The following is a 20,278-nucleotide window of genomic DNA, read 5'->3' as shown; positions in this document are numbered from 1 at the left end:
TTTGTGCATTATGAACGCATTCTCTACATTCAGTCTGGCCGTTTTGTTAGTGTTCCTGTACCAAAAAATCATGCTTTTAGCATGGAAAGGAGACTTAGAGAGGGAAGGATTGAAAGTGAACATTAGAAAGAGAGACCATTTGATTGGCAGTAGACAGACATGAAGAAGTAAACATTCAAGTGGAAGATGGAACAGAGCAATTAGTTAAACTACTTGGGATCAATAATAACAGAGGAGGGAGGTGCTGAGAAAGCTGTGGTGACAGAGTGAAAGAAGAATGGCGAAAATGGAGAGACGTAACTGGTGTTGTTTTAGGCAAGAAAATTCCGTTAAGGGCTAAGGCTCAAAATGAAGATTTATAAGACAGTAAGAGGAAAGAACCAAGATGAGGATGGTGAGATGGATTGCTGGAACATCACGACTTAAAAGGAGGGAGAATCAAGGTATAAGAAGAATGTGTGGTATATGTAATGTTAAGGGAAGTTCGCCTGAAATACTATGGCCGTGTAATAAGAGGAGAAGAGGTGGAACCAGTCAAGAGAGCTAAGATTCTCCATGCCAGTGATGGGGAGGAGTGTGGGACGTCAGCTGATAAGATGGATGGATGTGGTGAGGAGGGATATGGGTGAGGTAGGACTGGGAAAAAAGATGCAAGGAATCAAAGTAGATTGAGAGCGTTGACTCGAGCAGCCGACCCTACTATACAGTGGGACTAATAAGGTCGAAAGATGATGATGATGCCGTGGGCAAGGCAGTCACGGCCATCGTATGTGATGAACCTCTATATAGCGCAGTCAATGGTATCCACCATCATTAAGGACAACGAGGAGGACAAGGCCTTTGGAAGAAACGGATCACTTATTGGTGACATGGATGGAGGACCAGATCCAAAAGCGTATACCACTCAGCCACTTGACCATTCAAACAAAAGCACAACGAATACTTTGTAGCAAGTCATGGATGGTTTCAGCGTTTCAAACCCCACCATAATTTTCAGTGTGAAAATTAGCGGCGAAGGAGCCACTAAATTTAAGAATTCTTTGCATAAGATTCTTGCTGAAGGGTACTTATCTGATCAAATCTTTAATGTCGACAAAACGGGACTGTATTGGAAACAAATGCCTGAACGATCCTACATCTACAAAGAGGCAAAAATGATGGCCGGGTTTAAGGCATACAAAGATCGACTGACTCTTCTGCTTGGGGGAAATGTGGCGGGGTATAAACTCAAGTCATTCATGATTTATCACTCGCTTTATTCCAGAAGTGAAGGAATATTGCAGGGAAAACAACACCCCCTTCAAAATTCTGCTGATTCTGGATAATGGACGTAAAATTGTTTCTGCCACTAAACACATCTCTCATATAACCCATGGCTCAGGGTGCCTAGGCTATATTCAAGGCCAATTATCTTCGGAACACATTCACGATGGCTGTTGAGGCAACAGATAATGAGGACAAAGAGCTCAAGAGCTTTCTGGAAGGAATTCAATGTTCTGAACGCCATTCTGAATATTGAAAGGGCGTGGAAGGAGATAACGAAAGAGTGTATGAACGGGACGTGGAAAAATCTTTTAAAAGTATATGTGAACTCATTTAAAGGTTTTGATAGGGATGGAGCAGTTGTGGAAATTAATAAAAAGGTTTTCACTTGGGAAAAGTTTAGATTTAGAACTCGAAGAGGAAGACATCCAAGAAATCATGTATGTACAAGATGTAGAGCTAACGACAGATTTTAATGACTTCCAGAAGAGAGAAAAGAGTAGAGGATGATGAAAAAATTGAAGAAGTGCATTTGGAACGACTTGCTGAAGTTGAGAGAGGACTTCAAGACGTTCTTGCATGTTACCAAGTCATTTATGAAGAACGAAAAAATGCACTGTGCAAGCTGCAAGGGATTACTTCCCAAAGAAAATTACGCCAATGACATCGTCTTCCACCACATTTGAGCCTCAACCCTCTACATCTCGTGACGACTCTCATCGAATCGTACCCCCTTGCGTGAACACTTGAACTAACAGCCGAAGAAATAACAGTTGAAGGGGAGCGAATCTATGAACCTGCTGCTTTATCATTGTTATCCTCCTCTTTTGATACTTCGTTCAACGTAGCCATCAACAGCCTTACAACGTGCAAGTATGCCGGCGATGGCCCGAATCTTGGTGAGTACAGACACGTACGATTCGTGTTTGTGTTTTGCAGTATCTCTGTTTGTCTTGTCACAAGTCTTGTTCGTTGGTGGACTGGGTGTGAAATCTCCAATCTGCACTGAACCTTCAGACCTGTTAAAAATAAGAAGAATTAGCTGATATTAATCATTACTGACCGATAAAAAAAAAATGTAAACTACAGTACAGTATATGTATAGATTATATAGTGTAGGCTAGGCTGCCACTGAGTTATGGTGTTTTCGAGTAACGATGGTGGCACTGTAACGTATCCCTATCGTAACTAGACGAATTCCTATATACCTGACAAAGTTTGTCAGGTGTTAGCAATGCCAATAGTTATAACTTGAATAAATATTATAAAAATCTGGTAGTAATAGTAATTATTATTACGGGGGAAGAAATACGTACATGTAGTGGTTACATAAAAATAACGTTTGGAAACGTAAGTAAAAGAATCAACTTGGGACCCATCCCCGATCTGTTGCTTTCCTAGGCCACAGTGAAGATCTATTTTGGCACTGAAAAGTTCTTAATCCATTTGATTGTCCCAATGACCCCTCCTGTGTGTAGGTGCATTACTTCTTGAGTGAATGCTCATCAGTTTCATCACTGCAAATCATGCTATCACTTGTACAAACCTGCTTGATTCCCATAACCTGCAAAGGTAGATGTATCCTAATCTTAACCGGTTAATCATTCACCAACTCTTGATGTCTCTTAACCCCTTTCTTTCCACACATATATTTAATGTGCATTTCAAACCTGATAATGGATGTGAGCTATATGAAGGGAGACCAGAGATAATAAACTAGGGGAAGATGAACTGCAGAAAAAATGCAAGTATACAGCCATGCGATAAAAGTCACTGTCCCTCGTTGTTTTTAAACCAGACGCTATTTTGAATCCTGGCCAGTGTAGGGGCACTTACCTGTTATAGTTCTCCTTTGGTGTACGTTATTCCGAAGGAATATTGAATTAGTTATTATTTATGAATACACACATTCAAATTGTGATATCAGCCACCAGTTACTGTTAACACAATAGTAAGGATATTCCCTAAATGGGCTTATACTCCCTTTGTCAAATTGCAGAAAAAGTCCTCGAATCCCATTGTATTGTTGCCTGTTCTATATACTTTATGATAAATTCTTTTGAGGGCCATTAAGAATGTTCAGGCGAGTATTTCTACCCTGAGAGATAATAATGTTGCATTCTTGCTTTGGTGTTGAAATTGTCAAACAACCGTCACAGCCTGTCTATCAGAGTCGGCGCAGTCCCTAAAAGTGTTGTAAATCCTCTAAACACCCATGTACTTATTTTTACTTAGTTTACAATCCTGAAATAACATTTAGCGAGAGAATCCTCCTGAGTGTATAAGTTCTCAGATCAAGGCAGTAAGTCACTGGAGTAGAAGGAACCCTCTAGATGCAGTTCCCTCACCTGTGCTTGGTGAGTTGATTGCGTATACTCACTGAACCCGTTTCAGTATTTGTTCCTTGCTTTTTTGAGCCTCGTTTCTTTTCATCTTTAGGTAGCGTAACTTGAAAAAATATTGTGTCATGTGAGATCAATCATCACTTAACAAGATCTGAAATTCTACGCGTCAGATGGCAGGATACCGCTGGAAATGAAGCCTTAAGGGAAATTACAAGTTCCCCTTGGATGAAAGGAAGGTGGAGATGGCATTGGCAAGCCAAAGGCCTTTTCAAAACCCCTGGAGAATAGCATGATGGTGTCAGCTGGGACTCTGCAGTACACCAGGAGAGTTGAAAAACCCAGGCCTGTTGGGATGAGGAATATGAGATGGGAAGCTGGAGATGAATAGAAATGTGTGGAAGTTGAAATGTGGAATTTCACAGAGGTCTTTTACACCACACAATTTTGGAGGTGATGATGATGGTGATTTTATACAGCATGTATGTATCTTCAGGAACTTGCATCCCTGGCCCTTTGTGAGCACCTGGTCCGAATTGAAGAACTGGTAATACCTAGATTAGGATTCTGATCACATTGTATGAGGATCTGCTCCCTTGTAGACTAAAACCTCTTGAATAATAAAAAGTTGTGGCCATGCTGAAGACAAGCACCAGATATCATTGGTTGACCAAAGGATAATGGATAGAATTAAAGCTTTGAGAATTTTGTATCTTCACCCTCAGCCCTGGACACCAATAGAAAACAGCAGGGGTCTAAACCAGAGTTAGCTAGGAAATGGCTATCCTTTAGCGTATTTAGCCAGTGAACCCTCTTTGGATTTTGCCACAAATGACTAGGCACAGTTTAAAAAGGGTCCCCAGTCCCAGGCAGATGAAGTTGTTAAGAATCTCCCAGTTTATGAAAACTAAGGATATAATGAAAGTAGGAAATTGGAATAAGAACTAAATCAAGATAACTAATAGAAAATTAATTCAAGAGATGTGGACTAGACATCTTAGCTTTTGTGAATCATGATGCAAAGGAATCAGAAAAGAAAGATTAAAAGAGGGCAATGTGGATATTTATTGAAGAAGATCAGATGGAATTAGTAATGATCTTGATACCAAGTGCAGAAAAATCACTAACTGATTAAAAAGCAGTGAGCAGTAGATTACTGCAGGCTAGATTTACTTCACAACACTGCAATATGAGATTATAATGTGCTATAAACCGACGGATGTCACTGAAGATATAAAAGAGGAATTTTACATACAAATGCAGAAAGGATATGGAAAAAGTATCTGTAAAAGAAATTATGATTGTTATTGGGTCTTATAAATGTAAAATTTGGTAAGAACAATAAATGTAAAGAGGAGGTATTGGACAAATCATTTATCGATGGGGGCACCGGTGCTCCTTTCCAACAAGCTACATCTGTGAATACACCTGGACTTCTATATATGGTGTCATATAAACCAAATAAGTTACATAGTAATTAATTAAGAGAGAACCAGATATCTTAGTAATGTTAAAAATTTGCAATTAAAGGCGCTCAACATAAAAGTTGACAGAGCATCTAGGTTTAATACAGCGAAGCGTCTTGAAGGTGACCATCAAGAGGCTTAGGGAACTGATTATCGAAGCAGATTTGCAGATCCAGAAACAAAATCTGAGGAGGAGCAAACAATGAATGAGGACTGGTTGGACATCAAAAATCTATTTATATAAGTCTACTGGAAAAGAAGTACATGGATATTTAGTTGATGAGTGGAAAAAAGTTAAGTATATCTTAGTTTAACCAGACCACTGAGCTGATTAACAGCTCTCCTCGAAGGATTAGTTATTTTGACGTGGCTAAGAACTAACCTAGCAACGGGACCTACAGCTTATTGTGGGATCCGAACCACATTACATCGAGAAATAAACTTCTAATCACCAGAAATACATTCCTCTGATTCCACGTTGGCAGAGCCGGGAGTCGTACTTGTGACTACCAAATCGGTAGGCGAGCACGTTAACCACCCGTCCAATGAGGAACTAGTTAAATTGTGGAAACCTTGGACATCGTAAGAGTTTTGTCCTTTGAGAATATGAAGATTTAAGGAGGCAGGTGTCAGGGTTCAGTGAGAAATGACCCGATAAGTGAACAAATGATGAATGGAGATGGGGATGGTCGAGCATGTCAGCCGGGCTCCTGTGGCCACCAAAAGATGGGAACTATGGGAGGGAAGCCTGGAGATAAGTGGAGACTGGATATATATATATATATATATATAATATATACTATATAATATAATATATATAGATATTATATATATACATATATATATCTATATATATATATAATATATAGATATATATATTATATATATTATATATATAATTATATCATGACTGGTAAAAATGTTTCTGTTACAACAGAATTCCATCTAATAAAAGGAGCCCATAAAAACACCAAAATGTAGAGAGAAAAGTACTATATTTCAGAGACTGCTGTCTCTCTCTTCAGGTATATGAATGAGAAAAGTTTACAGAAAAGGTGGTATTATAGTACAAGAGATCCATCCACAGGTACGCCAATTTAGGTCCCCCCGCTGATAATCTTCCTTTAATCTTCTTAAGCGTTGGTTGAATGAAAACCTTGTCGATCACATCTGAATCTCTTGCTCCTTTTGAGATGTTCATTACCTGCCTCTCTTTTATTAAGGCCGATTTCATCATTTGACTCTTGTACCGGCAGTTTATTCTATGGTTATGTTCAGATGTGATCGACAAGGTTTTCATTCAACCAACGCATAAGAAGATTAAAGGAAGATTATCATTCTCATTCATATACCTGAAGAGGAGACAGCAGTCTCTGAAATATAGTACTTTTCTCTCTATATTTTGGTGTTTTTATGGGCTCCTTTTATTATTTATATATATATATTATATATACATATATATATATATATATATATATATATATATATATATATGTACATATATATATATATATATATATATATATATATATATATATATATATATATATATATATAATATAGACTCGAAGGCGAAGGGAAAAAGCACCGTTGTCGGCCAAAGCTCTATATACCATTCCATTCCACCAGTTTATTATGCCAACATTGTATTTTCAACGTTGTATTATTTACAAACCATCTTACGAAAAATCACATTAAACATCGACCTATACATAAATTACAAGACATAAAAACAACGTGAATGGGCACCTCGCATACCTAAACCGGAGGGGTAATAAGACTGAAAATATATATTTTTTTACATTAAAGCCCAGCGAAAGCAAGAAAAAAAAGAAGTTGAACACAAAAGTTTACGCAATAAACAGTTCCACAGAGGATGGTTGAGTGTTCAGCGTTGGAACCGTCTTCTTTATAATTATGGATTTCAGTATACTGAATTCCTTCTCGTTTAAGGCTTGTCCTATTGCAGTCTCGCTTGAGTCGAGATTCTCTTAATTTGAGTATGTATGTATACACACACACACACACACACATATATATACATATATATATATATAATTATATATATTTAGGTTTATATATATAGATATTATATATATGTATTTATATATATATATGTATATAATATATATATTGTGTATATACAGAAGTTTTTGTGTGTGCGTGCGTGTGTTTTGTGCTGTAAATACTATGAATTGCGTTTGTGAGTGTTCTTAAATGTTTCTTTGTGTAACTGTTAAAAGAACTTTCCTCCCTGATGTTTGTAGATTACCTGAACGTGCCAAGTCATGGCCAAAAGCTCTCTCCTGGATGGAACTGGCTAAGTAAATAACTTAAATATTTAATACTGGTGGCTGAAATGTAGAGTGGTTTTTTAGCCATACGAATGTTTATCAACTGACACCTGCAGGGATATATCAGGTGATGAAACTTGCTTAAAAGAATATGTATGTATATATATATATATATATATATATATATATATATATATATATATATATATATATATATATATATATATATATATATATATTATATATATATGTGTGTGTGTGTGTGTGTATGTGTGTGTGTGTGTGTGTGTGGTATTGAATTCAGGGACTCCCCGGAAACGTGGAAGTCTTGAAAATAAGAATGGGGACAAGATGAGGAATAAAAATTGCATTTTAAGCTCAGAAAACCCGTTAACATAAAACGGGAGATGATGTGTCAGCAAATTTCTGTTGCATTCGCAATATTCGAGCGTGACCCCAGTTTACCGAATCAGATACTTTACATGAAGTGCTGTTATTTTACATATTGCTCAGATTTCTTTATGAAACTCAGTGGACCGGGAAAAGTGATGTTAATTAAAAGAGGATGCTCAGATCAAAGCACCCGTAAATAGTTATACGTCTCAGATTAATTTTGTGACTTCAAGAGAGAGAGAGAGATCAAATATCTGGGAGAGCCAAAGAAAGAAAACGTGATTGTGAAGACCAGTACCAAAGCTTTTAAGGGATGGCTATGATAATTTCATGTTCTTGGGTACGTTGTATCTGACGTTCGAGCGCCTCAGTGGCGTGGCCGGTATGGTGTTGCCACACCACCTCGGTGGCCGCGAGTTCGAGTTTCGGGCATTCCATTGAGGTCTGAGAAATTAGTATTTCTGGTGGTAGATTTCACTCTCGACGTGGTTCGGAAGTTACGTAAAGCCGTTGGTCCCGTTGCTGAATAACCACTGGTTCCATGCAACGTAAAAGCACATATAAACAAAAGTATCTGACGTCCGACTGATCTAATCTATGAGAGGATAATGGATGAGGGAAGAGATTGTTAGTTCCAAGGTACTTAGACTAAATAAGAATACATAAAAATATAAATAATAAATTATGCTTTAGTTGTGTTCATGTGTATTGAGCGAACCATGTTAATCTATCGTTTTCTTTTCTTTGGAGGTGGTTGTGTTGCATGGTACTACATTAAAGAAAAAAATATAAAAACATTGGCAGAAACTACGTGTCAGTGACAGTGATTTTAGGCTGGCAAAAACCCAAGGGAGGTACAAAAAAAATTGGATTGCATGCGAATGTGATGGCTAATACAAGAATTGGAGGCGTGGAATTCAGGTACATAAATAGCATCATGAATATCAACACGCATCACGGGAAACTAAGGAAACCCGATAAATTAACACTAATGTTACTCGATGTTTAACAACCCAAAAGCTGCACATTGGAGAGTTTATAAATGAGAAGTCTTTTGATAAATTGGCTGTTGCTGAGATGTGGCTGGATGACTAATAGGCAACCTCTAGGATAACTGAAATGATCTCTGTACTCACACTTTCTTTCATCTCCCCAGAGAGCATAGTTGGGGTGTGGAGTTGGACTTTTTGTTCTCAACAGCTGTTCACATCTTCAAATTCTTAGGAAAACTCGGTTGATTATACTCGTTTTTTTTTCCATCAGTCCACCCGCCTGTGGTGTTCGCGCATGGTAACACTGCGTCCCAGGCTTTAAATAATTACGCTATGTGTAAGTTTTAGGTAAGTAAAAGGATATCTGGGTGTACATTTGCAACTGAAAAGTGTTTAGACAATTTACTATATGCGCAAATGTACACCCAGATATCCTTTCATTTACCTAAAACTTACACATAGGGTAACTATTTAAAGCCCGGGACGCAGTGTTAACATGCGCGAACACCACAGGCGGGTGGACAGATGGAAAAAAACAGAGTATAGTTTAGGTTAGATTGCGGTAAAATTGAAATATTACTTCTGGGAATCTTGGATTGTGGTTATAGGCCTCCAATGTTGAATGATAATGTTATAGAGGAATTTGATACACTCTTGACAATGATTGATAAGGTAGTGATAAAAATCTATATGTGTAGCTACTTAAAAACCTATGGAGGAATGACCTTGTAAGTCAAACTGCAGTCGTCTCTAATTAACTATTGGTATCACATCTATTGTGCAAGAACTTTGACTGTGATCAAGTGCAAATAAATGAAGGTATAATTCATATTTATTAAGTGCAGGCTTTGTTGACTGTCTTATGACTGTAATCATGTGAATAACTATTGATGTGATAAAATATGTCAGTTATGAATATATATCGACTTCTTGATGATTCAATGACTAATGTTATTAGGAAAAATAGGTTCCGTGATGGTGTCAAGTGATTAAATACTGGCTGATTATGAGAAGCAAAATTGAGAATATTAATTATGAATTTTACTGAAATGCCAAATCAAATTAGCACTGAACCTGATAGTAGGTACTGGAGCGAGACTTTTAAAGGTGTGAATAATGTGAACGAGCTTGAGTGATTCCATGAGTAACACTGCTCAGTGTGTAATACTAAATCAGTCAGTGCAGATTCAAGCATTTAGAACAATGCCTCTTTACTTATTTTCCTCAAGTTTCAATTTACCATCATCACGAGTTCCCTCATTTTTTATGGGTAAGTCACAACCTTCATCCTTATGTCAGATATTCATCGACCTCTACGGACAGCCATATGCAGTAAGTTCAAAGGTCGAGTCAGTCGGATATGAAGAGAGTTATGGGCACCTCCTAAGCAAATGTGGTCATCAGTTCTGACAACTTGGGCCAACGAGAAAAGGTCTGCATATTTTCTCCCTCTTGTAATAAAAAGGAGGAGATAACATAAAATTAAAAAGTTACAGTCCTTAAAGCATTCTCAGGTTAGTGAGACATTGTAGAAGCTGTTTCTAAGATTAGATTTCTTTCGGGAAGGAATATTAATTCTAAATAGATTTCATTGATAATACTAGAGGACTCCAAGTCAGTGTTACATGGATTGTGATTTGTAAAATATAGCCCTATGTACTAACTGAGCCCTAGAAACAGTTGAGCAGATAGTCAACCTCAAGACACCAGCTTCACTCTTCTTCCCAAACTAGGGCCTTACAGCCAAAAATTTTATATATATATATATACTATATATATATATATATATATATAATATAATATAATATATATATATTATATATATATATATATTAGTTAGTATATATATCTATATATATTATATATATATATAATTATAATAATATTATATTATAGATATATAATATATATATATATATATATATATATTTATACATATAAACGTTTTATGTATATATATATATATATATATATAATATATATATGTGTGTGTGTGTGTGTGTGTGTAAGGGGAGGATACAATCCACAATGATGTAAAATCCTTCTGTAGTATTATAGAATACATATTTCTTGTACAGAAGGATTTTACATCATTGTGGATTGTATCCCCATTTACTTAGAGGTACGACATAGTACCTAGCTTCTCCCTATATATATATATATATATATATATATATATATAATATATATATATATATATATATATATCTTGTGTGTGTAATTTAACGAATTGTCATTACTTTTGCGTAAATTTTGTGTTGTAATTTATAAGCTCTGACTCTCGAAAACGTCCATTCATAAGTTGTTGCTTAGGTGTGACATATTTGAATAAGCGCTCAATAGATGACACATAATACTAAGACGATAGCCTTCCCAGCGTAATCCGATAGTATATTGTGAAAGGCTTCACTTGGCGAAGGTAGTAGTTAGCTCCCCGTAGAGTATTTCATGAGCACTTTTTTTTGTTTTTTTTATTTATAAGGAAAAATACCTATGACAACCATTTATTGTAAATGACAATTATTACCCTCATTTACATCAATATGGCAATTTAAAGGACAAATACAAAAGACATTTTCATCTTGTCGCGAAGCGGTAATTTCTGGGCTATTTTTAATCAAACTATAAAACCTTTCAGGCTGATTATACGCCTTCGTAAACGTTCACCTGAGTTTGTTTGTGCAGTTGTGTGAAGAAGCAGCCACACGCTCACAAGCTTGTCTATAAACACGAATTTAACTTTATCTGTTCTCTGTGACATGCTAATACATACATACATACTTACACACAAACAGATATATATATATATATATATATACATATACATATCACACTTCTTGTAGCTGCAGAACATGGCCATAATTACAACTCCAGCCAGTATTATCAATGGGAACTTTTTATCAACTTTTCATTCAGCATCTGTAACTGATGACTGGCGTCTAGTGTTTAAACATTCTAGTTTTTTTGTTTGTTATTCGTCTATGATGCAATTAACAATTGACAGGCGAACAATGAAGTGAAACCCCCAACCCTCCTTATCTACCGACTCTTTCCAATAACAACCACCCCCGCCCCACCTCTGTAGTCATACAGTAGAATTGCCATTTTATGGCCTATTCTCCCTGACTCCCATGTAACTCTCTTCTTGAGGGTTATGCGTGTTCCTTCTCCCTATCGCCCATCCCCTATCCCCACATAGCCCTTGGGGCTTACGACGCGCCCCTGGACGCCGCGTCTTAGTGGGTTCCCCGGTATTGCGGAATTTGCGGGGCCCCAAAGACGCTTGGCTTTCAGTTGGAGCGAAGCAGTCTCGGTGTGTGGTAACGGCTCGGTGGTTGTATTAGTTTGTTGTCGAGTGCGTTCGATTTCGGTGAAGCTTTTCTTTGTTGCCTTTCGAGATGCCGATCCTTAGCGGCTGCTGCTTTTGCTTCGACCTGAAGGTAAGAATGGCCGAGTTATTAATCTGATAAAGATCGAGTCTTGCTTCGTGACGTTGAATGGTTCAAACGTCTCGCGTTCCGGGATCCTTGCCACCGTATAGCAACAGGTCAAGCCGCGTCCTACAGTACCGAAAATGACCTTATATTTATTTTAAACGTGTTTTAATTCGCATTTTTCCTTCACGTTGAGAGCATCTCCCTTACATTTTACGAATGGTATTCTGATCAGCCCTTCTGGGTTTTGTAATGTGTTCTTTAGGTTATTAGTTGCTTTTGTGATGCGGTAGTTGTTATGCAATGAACATGAACTACATTATTGGTTCCCAATTATTCTTTTCTTGATTAGAAAAAAAAAGGTGAGATTACTCTCAGCAGTTCTTGTTTTGGTTTTTAAGGGGATAGAAGTAGCCGGTTAGTTATGTTGCATAATCTCATAATTGCAACGGAAACCTAGCATGCTAGTGTTACCCAATAGGCCTGTTACACTAGAAGACAATGAATACCTCAAATTACAAATACAAAGTTACGACGATCGGTAGTAAGGCTTTTCTTACGAAATTTTTTAACTGCTTATTTAACTTATTGAATTATTGTGTGCCTGGTGTTTTAACTTAAAAGTAATATACTCATTCAACAAACTAATGATAATGGACTTCGAAAGTAGCGAGAAAATTGTAAGCCAAATAATTGTCACTGAAGATAAACATAAAACAATTTCATATTCATTTGAATTAGTGTATATGGCAACTAAAGTTTTACTGTTGGGTAGAGTATAGGCAGTAGATTTGGAGCCGCGCAAATTACCAGTCATTGAAATTCCAGCCTTCTGTTTTTCTAGCGTTGTCTTTATAACGCTTGAATCACTTCAATTCACATCTGGTTGCGCTAATTGCTTATCCTGTTCAAAAACTTCCCACATAGCATTATAAAATGAGTATTACATACACCAAACCGCTTTAACTCATGGGGTAAATCAATTTAGTTTTGTATTTTTCGTTCCTTTTAATTCGGGTACTTCTTTTTCGTAACTTTTTCAACTCCCCTTAGAGGAGGTTAAACGAAGTTCTCTATCATCAAACGTTTTCTGTATCAGCGCTATTTCATTCACCGACCGAGGTATACTTAAACAGTTTACGCATTCGTAGTTCTGCGTTCTCGGCTTCAAAGGGACCGTTATTCCTATATAGCCTACGTATATTGACCCTTTATATATATATTATATATATATATATAGATATATATATATTATATATATATATATATATATATCACACATACATACATATATACATTATTCAAATATATATATATATATATATATATATATATTTATATAGTTATATTTATATAATATGTAATATATATATATATATACTATATATATTATATATATATATATATAATATATCTATCATATATATATATTATCATATATATATATATGATATATATATATATATATATTGTATTATTGTATGTATGAATGCATTTATATGAAGTGCTGCCACTTCATATAAATTGTTTGCATATTTCCGAGAGTATTGTTGTTCAGTGTTAGCTATTATATCAATTACCTGCCTGGTGCACTTGTGTTCGATTGATTCTCAAATTCTTACGTTACCTGAAACAGAAATGTCAGTGACTTACGAAAACTCCGTTTGCACATGTAGCAGATAAGTTAGAAGTGATGCAAACGTGGAATGCTCTCAGTGAAAGCTTCAGTCTATACCAGCTATTTGCCGGGCCGGAGCGGGCTGTCCAAAGTTTTTTTTTTTTTTTATCGTTTGAAGAGGCGCAGGCGTAGTCAACCCGGCTGCCATTATATAAGGTCATAGCAACTGAGGCACTGGAGATGGAACAGGTGTCTCCACTCGTAACTTATCTGGGGCTTTGAATGTTTGGGCGCATTCGTATGAAAACCCCCTTTCACCCCTCTCAAGCTGATGCTTAACAGGGTAGTGAGAAGTCCCAAATATCGTCATCATGTGACAATGCTGGCTTTCATTTCTGTGGACTAAATGCAGTAAGTGGGGTTTCACTTACTTGGGGAGTAAGCCTACAAACTACTTTGTTGTTGTTTTTGAGGAAGGGTAGGAAAGCCTGAAAGGTCTGAAAAAGGGGTTTCGCGTTGAGTTAAAGAGACGGGAATTTTATGGCTTGATATTAGGATTTATTTATCAGAATGAAAATGTATAATGTGCATCATAAACAGTAGAGAAAAATTCTTTATATGTACCTGAAATTTTTGTTGGTGAAACAATGGGCTATTTGGCCGTAGGTTTTAGCACATTTTAATTTATTTGATGTACTGAATATATTTCTGTTCTCTTATTTTGTGTTTCCACTTATAACTGAGGATATATGAACATGTGTAATTTGTCCTTTTTATTTATTTAAAATTGTAAAAGGACTAGTAATGTAAAGGTTCTTATAGCGGGAACAGTATCATTTGATCTTTATCATAGAAAAGATTTTATAAATGTAGGTTTTGTGTTTTTTTTTAAATTAAAAGTCAAAACTTGCGAATCAGATTTTGCATATAGTTTATCAGTAAATTAGAAAATTATTCTCTCTCTCTCTCTCTCTCTCTCTCTCTCTCTCTCTCTCTCTCTCTCTCTCTCTCTCAGGAGAAAACAAAAAATATTTCAAGACATCGGTCTTTTATTGGGATGTGTATATTTACTTGTTAAATTATACCAATACCAAAATGACCCTGCATAGCAAATGCTTGTAATGAAAAGAGGACCAATTAGTAAATGAAGAATTCTAGATTTGTCTTAAATATCCTGTAGATCCAGATGTGTTCTCGTTCGTGGACTTTTTTGTGTTGTTTTGTCAGTACACCCTCGCTCCAAGTAGAAAGAGTCGCAACTCATTGTGGTAACTTGACTTAGTAAGAAACTCCATAAATAGCTCGTCTTACCTGTTGTAGGGACACATCGTTTGAGGCCTGACTAACAAGGGACGGTGTACTACTAGCAGCTGCGTTTTTATTTGAATTTTTTAAAAAGTTGGTTTTCAGTGAACATTAATTTTTTTTCGTAAGATATGGTGGTAAATAGAGTAAACTGATATGATTTTTTTAAATCCTTCATTTGATGTTATAAAATAAAGCTAAGAAAGGAACAAATTGGCAGACCAGCCAATTCAAGGGTGAGAGTATTTGTAAGTAACTGTGGTGGTTCTGTCATAAGTTCGGAGACTGAAAACGCAGGTTTTTCCTATTTCACTCGAGTGAAATATGAGTGACATATCCGGAGATCGTGCCTAAAGTTGGGTCCTAACAAAAATCGGCCGAATATTTGTCGTAGCGGGTGCCTTTCATTTCAGAATGCTTTTTGTTAAGCCAGCAGATCGAGTTAATTCAGGGGACAGAAATTCTGCTTTCTTAATACGGCGATCCGCTCCGAAAGGATTTAGATCAAACGAGACGTGACGCCATCGGTTTTGGACATTCAAGTCACTGGCCTTATGCCGTGTCATGCGTCTGTTTCCCTCCTTTACCATAATTGGTTACGAGGAGGAACCCCAAATGAGAAAGCTAGGGAGGGGGTTGCTGTAACCTAATCTATTACCGGCCTCTGCGGAGATGGGGCCTCAGGATAAGCCTAAAGTCAGGTAGTATGTAACGGCGGGTTGAGAACGGCTCTCTGCTAGTGAAATGTTCAGTATGTCATGGTAATGAAGTTAGTCTCCGTAGCTTAGTTTTTCAACACTTATCACAGTCACTGTCATGTGCGTGCAAATGCACAGTAAACATATGTATGGGGTGGGGATGAGAGTGGTTGTGAGAGGTATATATGACCTTAACAGCCTTTGGTCTATACTAAATTACTTGGGAAGGTTAATGGTAGTGAGACAGATAGCATAATGCTTGTTAGGGAAAGAGCAGTAAGGGTATAGGCAAGAAGACTAAATGTGCTAGGAAACAGACGTGTGGGAAAGCTGACCATAAGGAAAAGAGTACGGCGACTTGAAGAAAGCGAGGAAGAAAAAAATGAAAAAGGGCTTGTATGGAATCTGTTAGGGGTACGAAGTCAGGAGGGAGGCATAGGATTTGGTGGTGTTAGAGAGAGGAATGGGAGCAGAATGGTTTCACAGAGGAAGCTGCTTTCGACAGAAGTTCTTGGAGAAGAAGCATTAAGGCGACTGACTCCGTAGCATAGGAACTGCGGAGGGGATGAAGACGACTTTCGAATGGGAAAAATAAGTTTCTCCCGTAGTGAGGTCGGTAAAGCTTGTGCTTATCACGGTCAGGGTATACCTGACGCTCAATTACTTGTTTTTTTTTTTTTTTTTTTTTTTTTTAAGATGGTTACGTGTATATGTATGTTACGTGTATATATGCATGATGACTGTTTTGATAGGTTATTCCATCCACTGAGCGTCGGTATTTTTTTTCATGTGTTTATCTGTGAACTCATCTTGGACAGAGTTCCTCTTAACTTGTTGCGATAAGATTGTTGTAATCTGCCTCGTGAATTAGCTGGTGAACTATGAGTGCCGCTGCTCTGCTGTGCTCGGTCAGCTTCCCATTGATTGCATTATTCGCCCTGTAAAGAATCATAGATAACTGCTCAGAGCCCGCCTCCTTCGTTCTGGGCCATAGCTCTAGCTCTGGTCATTAAGGAAATTTAGTTTTCAGATTTTTTAATGGTAATCTTTTTTTCACATTAGTTATCGTATCTGCCATATAGAAGGTATTTTGATTATAATTATAATTAGTTGTAGGGGTAGTACTGCAGTCGTCCTTCATTTCGTTGAACTTGACTCCTGACGGGGCTGTTTTCTCAGCTTCGAGGGAGTTGGCGTGTCCAGCGTATGTTTTAGCCCTTAAGCGTATATTTTTGGACCTTGTTTATAGCCAACATGTGTTCAAGATGGAGCACTTCAGATCGAAGACAACTTACGAAGGACGTGAGTTGTTTCTCTCGAGTCGAAAGGCATAAATTCAGAGTCAGCAGTAGGGCTCCCCAAGTATAATGAGCTACTTTCTCTCTCTCTCTCTCTCTCTCTCTCTCTCTCTCTCTCTCTCTCTCTCTTCAGTTGGCACAGTATTCCTAAGCACCTACTCCATCGCTAGAGTAAGGCTGCTTAGCATTATCGAAAACAAGATAATCGGCCAGTCTGCAGATTGTTAAAAAGCCGGCAAGACTTTGATCAAATCTGTTCATTAGTCATATTTAACCTTGAAAGATTTACATTGAAGCTATAGTAGTGTGGACGCTGTGGTTAGACTCCCCAATTTTACTCGTCGGTAGTTCTATAATTATGTATAACTAATAGCTTACGATACTTAGATAAAATGTAAAGTTCCTAATTTAATTTCTCTCTCTCTCTCTCTCTCTCTCTCTCTCTCTCTCTCTCTCTCTCTCTCTCTCTCTCTCTCTCTCTCTATATATATATATATATATCTATATATATATATATATATATATATATTTTTTATATTTATACTATAATAATATATATATATTATATATATATATAGATATATATAATATATATATATATATAGATATATATATATATATGTATATATATATATAGTAGAGAGAGATGAGAGAGAGGCTTTTTATCGATTGAACAACTGTACATTTTCAATGACTTTCATTTTCAACCTTATTCAGATATTCAGATCTCGAAGTTGAGTCTCCACGTGCATAGTTCCAGCATCGATCATTACGAGGTCGGTCGTTATGCGAAGCCTTGGTTGACAGGTGACTCCAAGGAAGCCTGGGATCTTGGAGACTCCCAAGTTCCTCGGATCCCCTATGGCAGAATGTGACATACCAGACGTACAATTCATTTAAGAGGGAAAATCTGTACCTGAAAATGTATGTGAAATAAAAAGAAAAATGATTGTATTGATGAAATATACATGATTTGTTTTCTAAAACATATTTCAAAATCATAACTGCCATATATCCTTAAATTTACATATTACTTCGCTATCCATGTTTTCAAGAATATAATTCCTGTCGGGTATCTAGTTGAAATCCAGCCCTATTATCCTTTGTCCAGTCGAAATTCTGAGAGAAATGGTGGAGGCGTCCATTCTCGTTGAGGTGGGTTCTTCCTCCAGGAGGCAGCGTTGAGTTCACACCGTGTCCCTGCCTGTCACGAACTTGGCCCTCGTGAGGGTTATACTTCGTCCACAGGACAGGGCCTCTCTAGTCTCTACAAGGATGAACACCTGGGGGAGCCCTCTGAAGACCCCTCTGCTCGATTACATGTATTGATAAAACGCGAATGTAACGTGATATGGGTTACTGAGACTTCATATCATATCGGTTCCCATGAGGTCAAAAGCGTGTTGGAGTTAACTTTAGCTTCTCTTCATTAAAAATTCAAGTTGGAATCGGGGTAATGCTCTCCGCAACGATATGAGGGATTTATAGATTTTCCTAACTGGAAAAATGAGTGTGAAGAAAAATATTTTAATATATAAAATAGTGTAATTCAACGTTGCGCGTGCCCGGGCTTTCGCTCGAAGGATCCAAGAACGAAAGCCGTTTTGTGGCATGAAAGTCGTAGACTAGAGCTTGTCAAGTTACGAATGTCACTTTCGTTTATCAGAATGATTTTTGTACTGTGCTACCTGGCAGCGAAATTGCGAAAGAAAGAAGGAATTATGAAAAAATAAACTTCCATAAATTAGACTGAACGACCATTTGAGCTTATTTTATAAGCTGCCATTTTTTTTCAGGGGAGATTTCAAAGAGCCTTTCATCATACGCGAAACGAGCAGAAATAATATTGCTGTCATTAGCAGTCAGTGAAAAGTAGAGCGGAGAGGATAAAAAAATGTGCTAAGATAACTTAGCTCTAAATGCAGTCTACATAAACTTGAACAGTGATGAGTGAAAAACTGAGCTGATGATGGATGGCGCTTGAAATGAATGACGAGCTTTTAATAGACACGAAATTCCCTCTTAGTGACATTGATAATATGATGATGTCGGATTCGTCATTCATAATTGTGTATTAGACCAAGTTGTGAATGTCTATTGTTGCACAGATATTGTCATTTTGAATTAGTGATGTCCGCAGATCCTCCAACTCCCCACCACCCCTCTTGAATTAATGGAGAGACGACACAACATCCAGTTTGACTGCCTTGTCTTCTGTTTATCTAAAAGCAAAGGTCTTCCAGGCTTTATTTTTAAGGAGTTAAAAATTTGTAAGACGTGAGTCCTCTTATAAGGCTTACTGTGAGAGAAATCTTTTAACGCTCCTCAAGGAAGCAAAAAGTCTCATAGATTTAATCGCGGTATTGGAATGTCGTCATTTGACAAGCTGAAGGGTTTCCTTTTGCAGTTAGTAGAAACCTATTCGCGTGGCCCCTTTCGTGGAGCAAGTGTATGATGCAATCTCTCTGTCTCTTTCCTCAACATATTCCTCCTCCTCCCTTCTCTTCTCCCCTTCCCCTTCTTCTTCCCTTCCGCCCTTCCCTTTCCCTTCCCTTCCCTTCCCTTCCCTTCCCTTCCCTTTGGATATTATTGACCCCCTCCCCCCCCCCGCCTAAGCTGATGCAACACAGACGACGACTTGTGTCGTTTCTGTGGGAAATTGGATTAAATTTGCTTCAGCACCGGAAAGGGGATCAAGTGGACTTGGCCTGGAGCTAATCTTGTTATCCAGTCCTTATCCAATTCACTGCGTATAGATGTTACCTTTTCAGTCGGACACTTGTGCATCTTTATTCCAGAAGAGTCAGGAGTATTGATACCGTATGGCTTTAGATATGCGCCTTTTCAGAGTTTAGTCTATGGCCAAGTGTTCTTCTCTGCGTGTTGTTACTGTACCAAGAAAAGGGTAGTAGTGCAACAATACGTTACGTTATTCTCACTGGTTTGGTGCTTTGGAAGTTGAATGCCGTAGGATGGAACTCCTTTACATTATGTGTTATACATCTGTCAGATGTAATTATTTTTGGATGTATGTAGTGTTAGAGGCAGCAGTGCTGGTGGTGGGGAGAATTAAGAACATCCCACTCTCATTGTTGGTGTTGATAATGATGTGGTATTATGATGCTGCAAAGATATTCTTTATCGAATGTGAGTGGTTCTTATTGATAGTAGTATT

At 37.4% G+C, this 20,278-nt stretch overlaps 1 protein-coding gene across 1 annotated transcript in view; it reads left to right on the top strand.

Moving 5' to 3' along the window:
• Positions 1 to 12,001: 12,001 nt before the first annotated feature.
• LOC135223659 (uncharacterized) overlaps positions 12,002 to 20,278 on the top strand; it is a 115,252-nt gene continuing 106,975 nt past the window's right edge. Inside the window, exon 1 of the mRNA XM_064262316.1 lies at positions 12,002 to 12,190. Within this exon, the coding sequence (XP_064118386.1) occupies positions 12,149 to 12,190 (42 nt within the window). The 5' untranslated portion in view covers positions 12,002 to 12,148. The remainder of the gene's footprint in view (positions 12,191 to 20,278) is intronic.

This window comes from Macrobrachium nipponense, chromosome 10 (genome assembly GCF_015104395.2).
Source record: "Macrobrachium nipponense isolate FS-2020 chromosome 10, ASM1510439v2, whole genome shotgun sequence".
Classification (NCBI taxonomy): Eukaryota; Metazoa; Arthropoda; class Malacostraca; order Decapoda; family Palaemonidae; genus Macrobrachium; species Macrobrachium nipponense.
Note: the sequence above shows the minus strand (reverse complement) of the source record. Positions and strands in the feature narration are given on the sequence as shown.